The 15,095-nt window shown below is 42.6% G+C and overlaps 1 protein-coding gene across 1 annotated transcript in view; it reads left to right on the forward strand.

The window, feature by feature from the left end:
* ptprt (protein tyrosine phosphatase receptor type T) overlaps positions 1-12,118 on the forward strand; it is a gene marked incomplete at its 3' end in the record, with an annotated part of 413,231 nt that extends 401,113 nt beyond the window's left edge. The window contains exons 34-36 of the mRNA XM_083660558.1: positions 7,774-7,937; positions 11,617-11,752; positions 12,065-12,118. Of these exons, the coding sequence (XP_083516684.1) occupies positions 7,774-7,937; positions 11,617-11,752; positions 12,065-12,118 (354 nt within the window). The remainder of the gene's footprint in view (positions 1-7,773; positions 7,938-11,616; positions 11,753-12,064) is intronic.
* Positions 12,119-15,095: the final 2,977 nt, after the last annotated feature.

Below are 15,095 nucleotides of genomic sequence, written 5' to 3' on the forward strand. Positions count from 1 at the left end.
ATGTCTGTATCTATGTCCTGCCGAAAGAAAGAAATAATCTGCAGTGATTTATTAATGCATTTTATCTGTGGTGATCTGTGACAGAAGCTTACGGATTCTAGCCTTCAATAACTGTACAATGTACAGTATTAATATAAATTATGAGACTGATTGATTATTGGTTTGGTGTTTAAAATAAGCCATAGCTGGACTTTTAGACAGGTGTGTGGCCTTATCCACACTGGTGCCCCTAATCTTACAGAGAATACAATATCTTCTGAATTTTTTTAATAAATGTATGGTCATCAATAATTCATAATGATTGATGGCCATATTTCATAACCAAACCAACTCCTACGAGCACGACAGCGAGGTACAGTCGCCTAAATGCATTGTGTCGACTGCCAGGTGCTTAATGGGGAAAGTGCCTGTGTACTCTGTGAATTAATAACCAGAGAAGCATTTTGATTGGCTGAAGTAGTTGTTGTAGTAATTGGTTTCAGAAAAGAAAAACATAAAGAACTTGTCTCCCCTCGTTCCTCTCTTCTAGTTTACGCACGCAAGTGCACACACACACCACCGCTCTCTCCGTCTCATGCGCACACACACACACACACACACACACACACACACAGACGCACACAGATGCACGCACACGCACACACACACACTGGTCTTGCGTGAAATGGCTCATATCGTCGCCACAACAGTACTCCGCACACTGGGAGAGTTGACGTCACCTGGCCTATTCTCTCCCACCCAGCTCTAAAGTGAGAGGAGAGAGAGAGGAGATTAGAGAGAGAGAGACCGGGGATGAGAGAGAGAGAGAAGAGATGATAGAAGGAGAGAGAGAGAATGGGAGTGTGTGTGCATGCGTGACTGCGTGTGTTCAAAGTGGCTTTAATAGTTTTTTAATTACCATCTTAGCTGTGATCAGTCATGGTCATGTGACCAGTCATGGTCCAGCTCTACAAGTCACTCTGTTGGTTGGTCCACCAAAAAATGTTGGTCCACGACATCAATGTCAATGTAGTGCATGACATCACTGGAGTGGATGCTAGTGAAATGTGTGTGTATACACACACACATACAGTACATACACATATATATACAGTATATATATATATATATATTTATCAGTGGCTGATCCTGAGCTCGAAAACAACGGACTCTCGCCGGTCCGGCGACCGTTAATTTTTTTTTTCTTGCAGTTTGAGGACAGATTTAGCGGAATATCTCATTTTTTAACCATCAATAACCATCAACCATCAATAATTGTTCCTTTTCTCAGAGTAAATACTATTTATTTCGAGATGTTTGTCAATTATTTGTGCTGTTATGGTTATTATTAGCTCACTAGTCACTCACTTCTACACTAGCTTAGATTGTGTTATTTATCGATGGAATGATAGTGAAAATAGATTATCCCCCCTTTTTGCTGGGGACCCCACTTTGAAAACCACTGGCTTAGGCTACAGCTGTTGCGAGAAGCTGGTGCATTTTTGCACATTTTCAATGCAGATTGAGGAAAAATAAAATGGATGAAACAGCTGTCATCTGGTGCATTTTAGGCCCAGGAGAAACAGAGTTGATCTGGGAATAATTTCTGGCTGAGCAATGCAATGCACCTCAAAATAAAGTAAAGTATTTAAAGTAAATAAAGTAAGCTATTTACAGTTAGTTTGTCAGTAAAAGGTTTGATGAATAAATCAATCAAAACCACTCCATACTGTACTGCTGACATTAGCTGTCGTAAAGACAGGGGGAGTGACTATCAGCTACTGCCATCAACTCAACTACCAACATACTCATTTAGTTACAGTACATTGAATGGAGGGGAAAGTTATGCCAAATTCATTAATTTTTAAGCGTTATTTACCCCCCTTCCCGACATGCTAGGTTCAGGACCGTAACCAGGGTCCCGAAATAGGGGAGGTCCAGCAAGGGGAGGCGCCGCCGGAAAAAATTTGAGGGTTTTTTTCCCCCTTTTTTAGCCATATTTAGAGTAATATATCATTTTAAATCAACATTAAGATTATACTGTTGTGATGTCATTATTCAGTATATTCTCTTTCATGTCACCACCTGCTCAGCTCTCCTGTCAACATAATTGTAACTAACAAACACAAACTGTTTTAGCCAAATTCATATCAAAATGACACCTACAAACACAGGTACACAACCCAAGCCGTACACAACACACAAAGTCATCATCGATAATAAAAAAAACATACAGAGGGACATTTATTTATTCCTGATAGGAACGATTGAAAAATAAAATAAAATATATTATGTTGTTTTTAACTTTACACCACCTCTTTTTGTTACTTATTGGGTCATGAAACTGAAACCATGCATATAGCCACCTGCATACCTGACTTCGGGAGCTTGGCAATTGGCATCATGCATGATTAGCCAGTAGCATCCCAACGTGTCACACAGGTAACATTACTTAAGAGACAGACTAGACACTTACTTTCTTGGTTGTTGCTAAAAAATCTGTCAGTGTCACTCACTGTCTGTCATTCACTCGCTCACTGTCTCGCAGCTCGCTCACCTTCAATTATCTCGCCAGGCAGACAGACAGTCATCACTCACCACCATGCTGCTGCTCTCTCGGAATCAAGTTACCGCGGATTGTTTTATAAAAAATAAAAAAATAAAAAATAAAATTCTTCTCTGAAATATTAGGGGAGGTCCGGACCTCCCCGTCCTCATAGCTAGTTACGGCCATGGCTAGGTTGACATGCTTGGTCCCAATCGATTCCTTATTTCTTCTACTTTCATATGGGATAAAGATCATTACTCTATAGCTTTAAAAATGAGCTCGCTGTCATCCGTGGATTTACGGACAAATTCAGTTTAAAAATGTGCGAGTTTAAGGTTGCCGTTTTTATTAGCAAAATGGCAGGCTATGCAGCATGAAACAATATAATACGGAAAAAATGCCGCTGCTTGGTGGACTTTTTGCACGCCAAATTTACTAGAAGGCCCGGATAACTCGATCTTAATTGACTTACTTGCACATCCATGCCGTCTGTAACCGCGTGCAGCCGAGACGTTGCAGTATCCCAGTGTTTGCGGAGATTTCAGTCTCCCAGCGTACCACCCGCTCTCAACTCGTGTTGTGGAAAGTCGTGTTGGCTCGCGTAATACAATGCAACGACTGTCTGGCTTGTGAGCCAACTTACTGCTTGATGAAAGTAAATAAAAAGAAGAAGGAGAAAATATAATATTGCTACTGTCGTGTAAATCGATCTATTACTGTCAGGTCGTCACAGCAAAGTGGAATCTTGATGTCATCACTTCCTATAGTAGACAAATGGAGCTGGATTCAACAAGATTTTGAGACTCATTCATCATTGGACAATACAATGTCAGTCTTACCAATCTATCCAATCAACAACCAATTTGGTTGAATAAATCAATTGATTGGTGAGGGCGGTCGAGGCTTCACTGTTCCCTGTGAATTGCATGTGTTTTTCAACCAATCATAGATTAGCATGAGATAAATTACCAAGGAAATGAAATGCCCAAGGGGATAATGTTAATGTAGCATACCCCTGAGGGCACAGGCAGACCCAGTGGCACATACTGCCCAATCCCAATTCTTTTCTTAACCCTCAATCTTAACCCTCAAGCTCAACCCTCAATCTTAGTAGCCCTCAAAACTAAGTGTTAAGGGCTATCTTGCGACTTTAAAATGGGACAGCCCTTAAAGGCAGATACGTCTTCAGACTGTGGGGGGCAGCAATATGCCAAAGCTCCGTCCAGTCTGTCAATTCAAAAGAAGAGGAAAAAAGCATCCCTACAAATATTTCCTTGATAATATAGATGTAGAAATTACGATAACCATTGTATTATCTTAGTTTAAATGTCATTTTATGGATTTCCGTTTTGGAGCCTAACACATTTGTTGTTGCTAACTATCGATAGTCAGTAGCCGTGCTGGTGCGGTCAAGCCATATTATTATTATTATATTATATTATAACATTGCTAACGTTGCAACGTAGCCGAGTTAACACGTCACCAGTTAAACCGAAACATGTTATCGGCACTGCTGGATGTTGTAACTACTGACTACCGTGTTCATGTGATAATAGTTTGCAGTTATCTCCCATGCTTTTCATCTAATGATCTATCGTTAGATAAACAGCCTGGGAGATAACGCTAGCCCGGTCATCTTACGAAAATGTCCGTGCAAACATCTTGATAAAAACAACTCAACAACGACATTACCACCGAGAATTATGGCATTTCGTAACAACGTTAACAATGTTATAATATAATATAATAATAATAATATGGCTTGACCGCACCAGCACGGCTACTGACTATCGATAGTTAGCAACAACAATTGTTGTTAGGATTCCAAAACGGAAACGGAACGGACAAAAACTGATTTTTTTTTTTACATCTCTATTAACAAGGAAATACTTAACTTTGTAGGGCTGCTTTTTTCCTCCTTTCACCGCCATCTTCCATCTGAATGGATCTAGCTAATGACACGCAAGGGATTCTGGGATCGCACTCACTGCCAAGGGTGGTCCTGGAAAATCTCAAAAGTAAGGGACATACAGCCCTTAAACGTCACCCTTAACTCAACACACTGAGAATCGGGACAGCACTAGCACTTCGTGGGAGTGCGCATTTTTGAGACTGAGGGTTAAGATTGAGGGTTAAAATAGGAATTGGGATTGGGCCAGTTGTCTGCATGCCGCTCTCCTTTCCATCAGTGCCCTACAGGTGTCACTGTTGAAGCATTTTAAGAATATCATGAATACCATGAATTTTATTAAGAAAAAACAAATTTGATTGATATTTTATTCAAAAAATATATATTATTATATAAAATCCCCCATCTCTTCTAAAAAATAAGGGAGGTTCATCCTCCCTTGCATACCTTAATAACCTCAAAGTTAACGCGATAATAACGCGTTAACGCAAATTCCTTTTAACGCCACAATTTTTTTTAACGCGCGATTAACGCATGCACTTTCTGTGATGTTTGCGCCTTGGCCTTGCCCCGTAGTTTTGGAAATCAGGAAGTAAAGCAGAAATGTCTGTGAGGAGCAGAAAAGGAAGAAAAGGGCAAGTTCAGCTTCAAGTAGGGCGAGCAGATGTCATGAGTAGAAGACAGGGAGGGAGGGGGGGAAGGGATGAGGGGGGCCAGGAGATGGCAGAGGAAGAGCAGGGTGAAGGAAGGAGGGAGGGGATGAGAGGGGTGGGGAGACGACTTCAAATCCCCTGCAGGAATACGAACCTGCACTTCTCCGCATACAATGCGGCTGTTAAGGTGACCGCCTTAACCCCTAGACCATCAGCTAGGTAACTTACAATGGATCTCTAGGCAGTTTTGTTATGGCTTTCCCAATGAAAGACTTGAAAAGGTTTTAGTGTCGGTACCGGGATTCAAACCACAAACCTTTGGGTTGGAAGGCATGGTCTTTCACCACTGGACTACAGCCCAGCTCAAACACACAGAACATGCAGCAAGTCAAATAGATGTGGTTAAGATGAGTTTTCTTAACCACGACCATACCCTAACACAATTGATATGGTGGTGGGGGGGGGGGGTATATATTTTTTTTTTTTATATTTTGTTTTCAATTATTAATATTGAATATTGAAAATAAGAATTTGTTCTTAATTAACTTGCCTGTTTAAATAAAGGTTGATGATGATACCATAATGTTAGCACAACAATACAAAACTCACAGCAACAAGTAGAACAGTGGTTTATTGATAGTATTCTGTGACATCACCACACAGAAATCTTAGTCTGATTATAATCAATTAACAGGTGATTAACAATCTAATTACACACACAGCGCTGGAGTGCCTAAATTGACAATGAAACATTACATTAACTCATTGAGTGCCAGCCACTTTTGGAGAATGGATGCTCCCAGTGCCAGAGTTTTCAGAGCGTTTTCAGTGATTTCTCGAGGCCCACAGAATATTGTGTGATATTACTATGTAAACACCGAACACGCACAAGAACGAGCTGGCTCTATTGTATCATCAGCAAAAAAAAGTTTATTGATACCATTTTCCGTTCTTTAGTTATGAGCCGGAGAAGATAGGTTGTTTTCAGCGTTTTCAGGCTTTTCAAATTATTAGCTGAGATAATCCGCCTTTTGTGAAATGCAGCATTTCAAGCACATTCACTGAGTCTGAAGATAATATTTTCTGATGTAGTGACGTAGTTGTTGTGTGATGCCCTGCGTGCACCACCCCCCTCCCCCCCTCCCCCCGTAAACTCCTCCCCACACTGCACACAGCCTCACGCAACCATTATATTTTCGGAGTGCTGCGTTTGTGTGCTGCTGTCGGCTCTCAGCGCCACAGCAGGGAAGAGCCAACCCGGATTGCTGAATGGTTTGGCGTCAGGGGCTGCTTTCCTGGCTGCTAATCGGGTGGAGAAACTATACAGACAGACAGACAGACAGGGACAGAGGGGCTCAGTTGTGAGCGCGGATTGACTCCTGTTCGGAGCCAATGTCAGCTCCCGCGACAGAGCAAATGGCTCTGGGAGCATTCATCGGTTTGTCTTTGATCCACGGCTTTTAGGCTGTTTCTCGGACCTGTCTCTAATCTGGACTGCACCGAGCAAGCACTGTCGCCACCTAATGAGTCCGTAAAATAGGTTATACACCTCCAATAGCTACTATAGTTGTACAGGAGCTGCGGAAGGCTTTGATCGACGTCCCACCGTCAAAAAACGCATTGGACGTCGAAGGACGTCCGTGGCATTCTACGTCACTATTTAATTGGACGTCGAAGGACGTCCATGGCATTCAATGAGTTAATAGGGATTTCAGATTAGACAAAATTATTATGTCATGTAGTTATATTACACAATCCTAGTATAATCATCAATCATTTCTATTACAATTGCAATGCACAACTTTTTTGATGAATGATAAATAGTTCTGTATTGCACAGTATTGACATTGTGTATAATGTTGGGTGACATGTCATTATTAAGCTTATTTTAATTATAATTACACAGTTATCAATTGCAGATTTTGCAGTAGGCTAGATTTATTATCTTTAAATTACCTGTTGTCCACTATGTAGAACCAGAGCCTGGATGAGAACAAACTCATCAGGGAGTCTATCCCTCAAACACCTTAGGCGTCTTGACAATAAACAATATATAGCGAGCCCCAAACCTGCCAGAGTCAACATCATCTTGTCAAGTGCAAAGGGCTCTGCTGTCCCAATCCTCCTATTTATCCAATGTGGATCCCTTCCACACTTGATGACTCGACCACTTTCAGATGGCGGCCATTAGAGGGAGTGAGGGTACAGGGCTTGAGTCTTTAGGGGGCGGATGAGACCTGGCCAAGACAGGGTAAAATGGCAGCTTAAAACAAGTTCCGTTAACAAAACAAAGCAAGAACAACAATAAAACAGAAAACTAGTAATAAAACACAATGTAAAAACAACAATAAAGCAAACAGCCGGTAAACATGGTTACCAAGCGTAAAACAGAGATATCAATACAGTAAATCGACAGTGAATAAACATTGACAAAACAATAAGACAAAGCTGGTTAAAAACAAGTACAGGACGCTTTACCGGTAACCATGTCCTTTTTTCTAAGTTTAAACGAGTTTAAAGAAATAAGAGACTCCAGTTTAAAAGAGGTCTGAAGGTCGTTCCATGACCAAGGACCATAGTAGTGCAGACTTGCTCTTCCTACCTCTTTCTTAACAAGCGGCACTTTGAATGATGATGATAAACTAAACGAACTAACCCCTTCTCTCTGGGCACTCCCTCCTCAGCCTCAAGATGGCTACCGTCTGGTGCAGCACTTCCAGTTCATTGGCTGGCCGGCCTACAGGGACACACCCCTTTCCAAGCGCTCTATCCTCCAATTGGTCAGGAGACTGGCTAAATGGCAGGAGCAGTACGACGGAGGGGACGGGAGGACTGTTGTTCACTGTCTGTAAGTTCAACACACACACACACACACACACACACACACACAGCACCATACAATTTATATGGGTGCAGAGCAAATTCAGCATTGCCTGTAGCACCTGACTGGTGCTCATCCAATCAGCTTCCCCTGTCATAGCTCACTGGGCCAATCAGAATTGCCATTGATTTATACTAGCTGCTTTGCTTGTGTGTGGCAACAATGGTAAACTTCCTCTAGTTAGGGTTATAATTCCAACTCAAGTTGAACTCCGACCCCTTGGCACCCTGACCTTGGCACGGACCTCAAATTCCAGTTGACATAATCAACAAGCAAACAGTCAACATGGTGTCCCCTCCACTGATGTAGTCCCCTCCACTGATGTAGTCCCCTCCACTGATGTAGTCCCACCCTTGGGTCAGCCAGCGATTGTTCGGCTAATGCCTAGTTCACATTAGGCAGACTTAGTAGGCAATTTTTTTTCTACCCGACATATTTCGACTGCTGACTTCCTGCAGACTTCCTCAGAAGACCCAACAGAGGAAAATAAAAGCAAACTCAAGACTACTCAAACCAGCAGTAAATGAGGAAAAGATAGACAAGGACATGTGATGTACAACCACCTAGTGCCCACAGCCAGCATTACACGCCCGATCTATGCTACACCCCAGGCCTGGCTCCAGGATGAAGTGACTGAGACAGCTACAGCAGGCTTCCTCCCGGGTCGCCCCTGGCTAAAGACAGCTGCCCCTGGCTGAAGACAGCTACGGCAGGCTTCCTCCCGGGTCGCCCCTGGCTAAAGACAGCTGCCCCTGGCTGAAGACAGCTACGGCAGGCTTCCTCCCGGGTCGCCCCTGGCTAAAGACAGCTGCCCCTGGCTGAAGACAGCTACAGCAGGCTTCCTCCCGGGTCGCCCCTGGCTAAAGACAGCTGCCCCTGGCTGAAGACAGCTACGGCAGGCTTCCTCCCGGGTCGCCCCTGGCTAAAGACAGCTGCAGCAGCTAATCAGCCATGGCTATTGATTTCACAGAGTCAGTAATGCCAGAGATAAGGAGAAACATGATGGTTCAATCAATAGCCTGTGAAAATGGATTATTTTCGCTCCTCACTTATCCTGGAGGAGCAATCTGATGACTCTTTAACGCTGAGCACACGTCTCATTTTCAGCTGCGGTCGCCTGGAGCGCGGGGAGCAGAGCACTTAACACAGCAATCTGTCTGCACTTTATGTATTCATAGATAGAAAGATATATATATATATAGTCGATATCAATATCGATATAGTCGATATATAGTCGATCACTGGACAGGCACCCTGTCAATCAATGTCCAAAGCATAGAGTCTTTTTTCCGGGACCATAATTTACAAAATCAAGATCATGTTGTATTGAAGAATGCAAGAATGAAGACTGTGCCCTAATGTATGTAGCTTTGTGTCCGACCGCAGGCGAGCTGTACGGTACCAGGAGGACTGAGCTCACAGGGGGCGTGGCCCAGGGAACTCTGCTCGGGCCTATCGTCCTCCTTGCCCTCATTAACTGTGCTGCCACTGACATCCCAAATGGCTGGAAAGATGGGGATGATTTAAACCTCATCCATGTATGTGATGCTAACAACTAGGGCTGTGGCGATTCACTTATCTCCCGATTCGATACTATCACGATTCTTGGGTGCCGATTCGATTTATATTGCGATTCTTAAGTATTGCGATTCTACGATTATTGCGATTCGATATTACGATTTATTGCGATTTTTGTTTATTTTTTCTTTTCTTTTTTCAGTTTGTTTGCTTTTTTACACTAGATTAGAACATGGGAAAAGTTTAATCATACACTAGAGACTGTATATTATATCATGAGTAGGGCTGTAGGTATAGTTAAAAACAGGGGCGGACTGGGATCATAATTCAGGCCGGGCATTAGATACCAAGCAGGCCAGGCCGATATGGGCCGACGCGCGTGAAATTTGGGCAGTTTGAAGCCCAATTTGGGCCGTTTGAAGCCAGATTTGGGCCGTTTGAAGTCCAATTTTACAATGAGATGCACCCACTTTAACCCTGAAGTGTAATTATTACTTCAGACTTACTAATAAAGTAATAAAACCATTAGTAAACCAGTAGGCAGCGCCTACTCGCCTTTTTGCGATTATCGATTCTGGAATAAAAGATCGATTCAAAAAATCGTGACATTAAAAATCGCGATACTTAGGTGAATCGATTTTTCCCCCACCCCTACTAACAACATAACATCCCACCAGTCCTTGACAATCTAGACAGCTGGGTCCTCAACAGTCAAATGGCACTGAATCCATCCAAATGCAAAACAACAACTGTAACATTCAGAAGAAATCCACCTCCCCCCGTCCCTCTCTTCCTGTGTGGTAAACAGCTACCAACATGTGAAAGCGTCAAGGTGCTTGGAGTCCAGATTCAATCAGACCTGAAATGGAATGAACACACTGATGCTGATGTTAAGAAAGCCAACACAAAACTCTACTTCCTGAGAAGGTTGAGAAGGTCAGGGGTGCCAAAATCCGACCTGGCAAACAATATACACAGGATACGTCCGCCCCACTCTGGAGTATTATGCCTGTCCGGCGTGGCATGGGAGCCTGACGCAGGCTCTGTCAGACCACATAGAGCGTGTTCAGAAACGTGCCTGCAGAATCATAATTGGCAGAGCATATTCCAGCTATCACGACGCACTCCAAACCCTGTCACTACCTACCCTCCAAGACAGAGGAAACTAACTATGCAGGGACTTTGCCTTGGCTCTTCTGGATTCCCCCTTCAGAGCCTGGCTGCCACCTACCAGAGCCCAAACATCAAACCGCCCAAACCAGAAACTGCACCCAACTCAACATGCCCAAAACAAGAACAAAAAGATATGAAAAATCACCCATTCCATTCCTCACATCTCTCCTGAACGCCAAATAATATAGAATGAACATCCCTACCCATCACTGCCATAGACTGTTGATAAAACACAGAAGACTCACAAATGTATTATTATTTTATTCTAAATTGTGGTTTTTATATTTTTATGTTGTACTCCATTGATTTTATCCATTGTAAATATTCTCATATTTCAGTTACATAAACTGCCAAGAGAATATTCAATAAAGAAACTTGGAAACTTGGAAAGAAGAAGACTTGCGATTGAGGTCATAAACCTGGTAGAAAAGTGTTTAGTGAGGTCATAAATCTAATTTAGTGAGGTCATAAATCACGTGAGAAGTACGGTCATTTTCATTCACTTCAATGTAACCGGACTTCTTTTTGCAGCCAGTGCAGGTCATTTGAAATAATGCAGGTTTAAGTTACTTCTACATTGGCTTCACAAACGGAGCTAGGTGCTAGGTGCTAGGAGCTAGGTGCTAGGTGCTAGGTGCTAGGAGCTAGGTGCTAGGAGCTAGGAGCTAGGTGCTAGGAGCTAGGTGCTAGGAGCTAGGTGCTAGGAGCTAGGAGCTAGGTGCTAGGAGCTAGGAGCTAGGTGCTAGGTGCTAGGAGCTAGCCCACTGAGTAGAGATGAGGATTTGGACAATGATAGTGATGATGATGATGATGATGATGATGAAGACCTTCTCTCCCTCCTCTCTCTACTTGCCTCTATCCCCTCTCTCCTCTCTCTCATCTCCTATCCTCCCCTTTCCTCTCCCCTCCTCCTCCTCATCCCTCTCTCTCTCTCCTGTCCTCTCTCTCTCTCTAGGACTGGGGGAGGTCGTTCTGGAACCTTCTGTGCCATCTGCAGCATCAGTGAGATGATCCAGCAGCAGAACATCGTCGATGTGTTCCACACTGTCAAAACTCTGAGGAACAACAAGACCAACATGGTGGAGACTATGGTGAGGAGACACACACACGCACGCACACACACACACACACACACACACACACACACACACACACACACACACACACACACACACACACCAGCCTGTTCATCCCAGAGCACCGCCTGCTTTGTCACGTGGCTTTTACATTAGAGTGCACACCTGTGGGTTCAAAGGTCAGCTGATATAATCATCATATTTAAAATAGTTCCTTCACTCGTCATTTTGTAAAACTCAAGAAAGACATTTTGCACTGCTAACTAGATTAACTGCCATGTTACCAGGAACTTACCTCTGCTTCTGGCTCTGTTTGTCCCTCCACAGGAACAGTACAAGTTCTGCTATGAAGTGGCTCTGGAGGCGCTCAGCTCCTTCTGAAAGCCCAAATGCTCATATCTGATTCGCTGTCGCCGCCGTTTGTCACTCTCAACGCAACACTGGGGACACAGAGCACATAACTGCTTTGTGACCTAAACCTGTGTGTTGTGTGTGTGTGTGTGTGTGTGTGTGTGTGTGTGTGTGTGTGTGTGTGTGTGTGTGTGTGTGTGTGTGTGTGTGTGTGTGTGTGTGTGAGTGTGAGTGTGTGAGAGAGATGGAGATAGAGAGGGATAGAGTGTGTGTGTGCATGTGTGAATGAGAGAGGGCATGCTGATGTGCTGTGTGTGTGAGTGTGTGTGTGTGTGTGTGTGTGTGTGTGTCTGTGTGTCTGTGTGTGTGTGTGTGTGTGCATGTGTGAATGAGAGAGGGCATGCTGATGTGCTGTGTGTGTGTGTGTGTGTGTGCATGTGTGAATGAGAGAGGGCATGCTGATGTGCTGTGTGTGTGTGTGTGTCTGTGTGTGTGTGTGTGTGCATGTGTGAATGAGAGAGGGCATGCTGATGTGCTGTGTGTGTGTGTGTGTGTGTGTGTGTGTGTGTGTGTGTGTGTGCTTGCATATGTGTACACACGCACGCGCGTCTATATGTGTGCCTGTTACAACACACCCTGTATAGAAGAGAAAAAACCTCAAAAAACACACACTGATGATTTGTGTGTGTGCGTGCGTGTGTGTGCGTGTGCGTGTGTGCGCGTGCGTGTGTGTGCTTCAGCAAGACTGGGGACTTGACATGCTTGTACAGAGAAAAATAAAAAAATATATGGTAAAAAAAAAATATGTTTAAACCATAACAGGTCCAGTTGTTGCTCCTGTCTGTCCTTTGCTGGGCTGTCATGTGACTTTTGCTGGGCTGGTGACTATTGTATCATGTGACTATTGTACAGTCTTTCCTTTTTACATAATATACTCTGCGCCTTGAATGTTGTCTCCCTCTAGAGGCTGCACGCACACTGCAAGAGTTCACTTTAAGCTCGTCATGGAACCTGTGGTCTTTCCGTTGCGGGACTGACTCCAGAACAGGTAGCTCACCCCAATGCCCAATGTTTGTTTTAGCTAGGGATGGACAATTCCACATTTTTCTCGATTCCCATTCCGAATGGGATTGATGGAATCCATTGTAAATCGATTCTGATTTCAAATTCAAATTCAATTCAATCTCAGCCAATGAGCCTTGAATCCCCACCCCCACACACACACACATACTTCTTGTGAAATAGATTAGACCATTGCCTTGATCACAATGAGTTAATCACAAATTTCAGTTCATCACAAATTTAAAATGATCACAAATGTGTGTAAATTCAACACTCCAGAGCCTGGAGGTGAGATTGCAACAGGAGTCAACTCTAATTCGGTTCATTTGTAGAATCGATTCCCAGAATCAACATCATGGAATCAAGAATCAGCTATTTTGGAGTCGACATATATATATTCATACATATACATATACATATGTGTATCTGTGTGTGTGTGTGTGTGTGTGTGTGTGTGTGTGTGTGTGTGTGTGTGTGTGTGTGTGTGTGTGTGTGTGTGTGTGTGTGTGTGTGTGTGTGTGTGTGTGTGTGTGTTACCTCTTCCAAAATGTGTTGGATTCAGTCCTGTTACCGTTTCCAGTGTGTTGGAGTCAGTCCTGTGTTGGATGGCTTGACGAGAAGATCTTGTCAGAATCTTGTAGTGTGCGTACACCCTTACTGTAAATAAGATAAAGGCAACCACAGTCAAACAAACAAACAGACAAACACCAGACACATTACAGATACCACTTATCATTTCAAATCTATATCACTCAGAAAAAAAGAAATGCAATTTTCAGTGGGTGATTATAGTTTGGGAAAAACGGTCTTGTTTTACTTTCCAACACAATGTCCAAGGAGCCTTCAGCAGGAACCATGGCTGTCCTGCAATGTTCTGGTGACAGGATGCAGCTTGCTCTGGACTGAACTCATCTAAATGTTGAAAATGGCGTGATGATCTTTATAGTCATTCCAGCTGAAATAAAGGTACCATAACATTTATTTAGCAATCATTTTCTAACACTACCCCCAATTGTTGTCCCCAACAATGTTTTCTAATCAGTGTGAATCAATCTATTCTATTCTATACGGAATCAGTTTTTCCAATTCTGATGCAGACTACATGATATTGGCCTGGTAAAAACCATCCCGATCATGTGACCTCACATCCTGTTTGGCTCTACCTATCAGTCTGGACTTCCTGCCCGCCCACAGCGATTTCAGTGGGCGCAAATGCGGCCTTAGCGTTTGCTTTTCCCCATCCCCATTTCATAGGACATCAAAATGTATTTGACAAATATATATATATGTATGTATATAAATACATAAATATGTATATACATTTTATTTCATATATATATATATATATATATATATATATATATATATATATATATATATATATATATTTATATATATATAAATATAAATATATGTTATAGTCAAATTTGCTTGTCATCATCAATTTAGACAGCAGAAATCTGTGCATGATATTAAAATACTGTATCTTCATATCATCACGATATGATTGAATTGAGAGATGATAAACGATAATGTTGAATTATGGCCCAGCCCTAATATAAACTGTGTCTGTCCACACATGAATGTCATTGTAACATCTTGTTTTGTTCGTTTTTTTTACTGGTGGCTTTGGTATGGTAGCAACGTGCAACGTGTTATTTTTTCTTCTTCCTACCATTAAGTGACCATGCCATCGAGTCAGACATTGGCCCGATATCGCAACAGAATAGCCTATGTGACATTTTCTTATTTTGTATTTATTTTTGTACTCCTTTTGTTTATACCTCTGCAAGGATTAACGTTAGTAAGTACGTTTGCATGCACACTAAAAAAAAAAAAAACTATCATTATCTGGTTTCTGTAGTTACCAGATCATTCAAGCGGTCAATCATGTAAATGGTTTGTTCATCATGGATTGATTTGCATACATTTCCAGAAAAGAAAT

This window comes from Poromitra crassiceps, assembly GCF_964638095.1.
Source record: "Poromitra crassiceps genome assembly, chromosome: 25".
NCBI lineage: Eukaryota > Metazoa > Chordata > Actinopteri > Beryciformes > Melamphaidae > Poromitra > Poromitra crassiceps.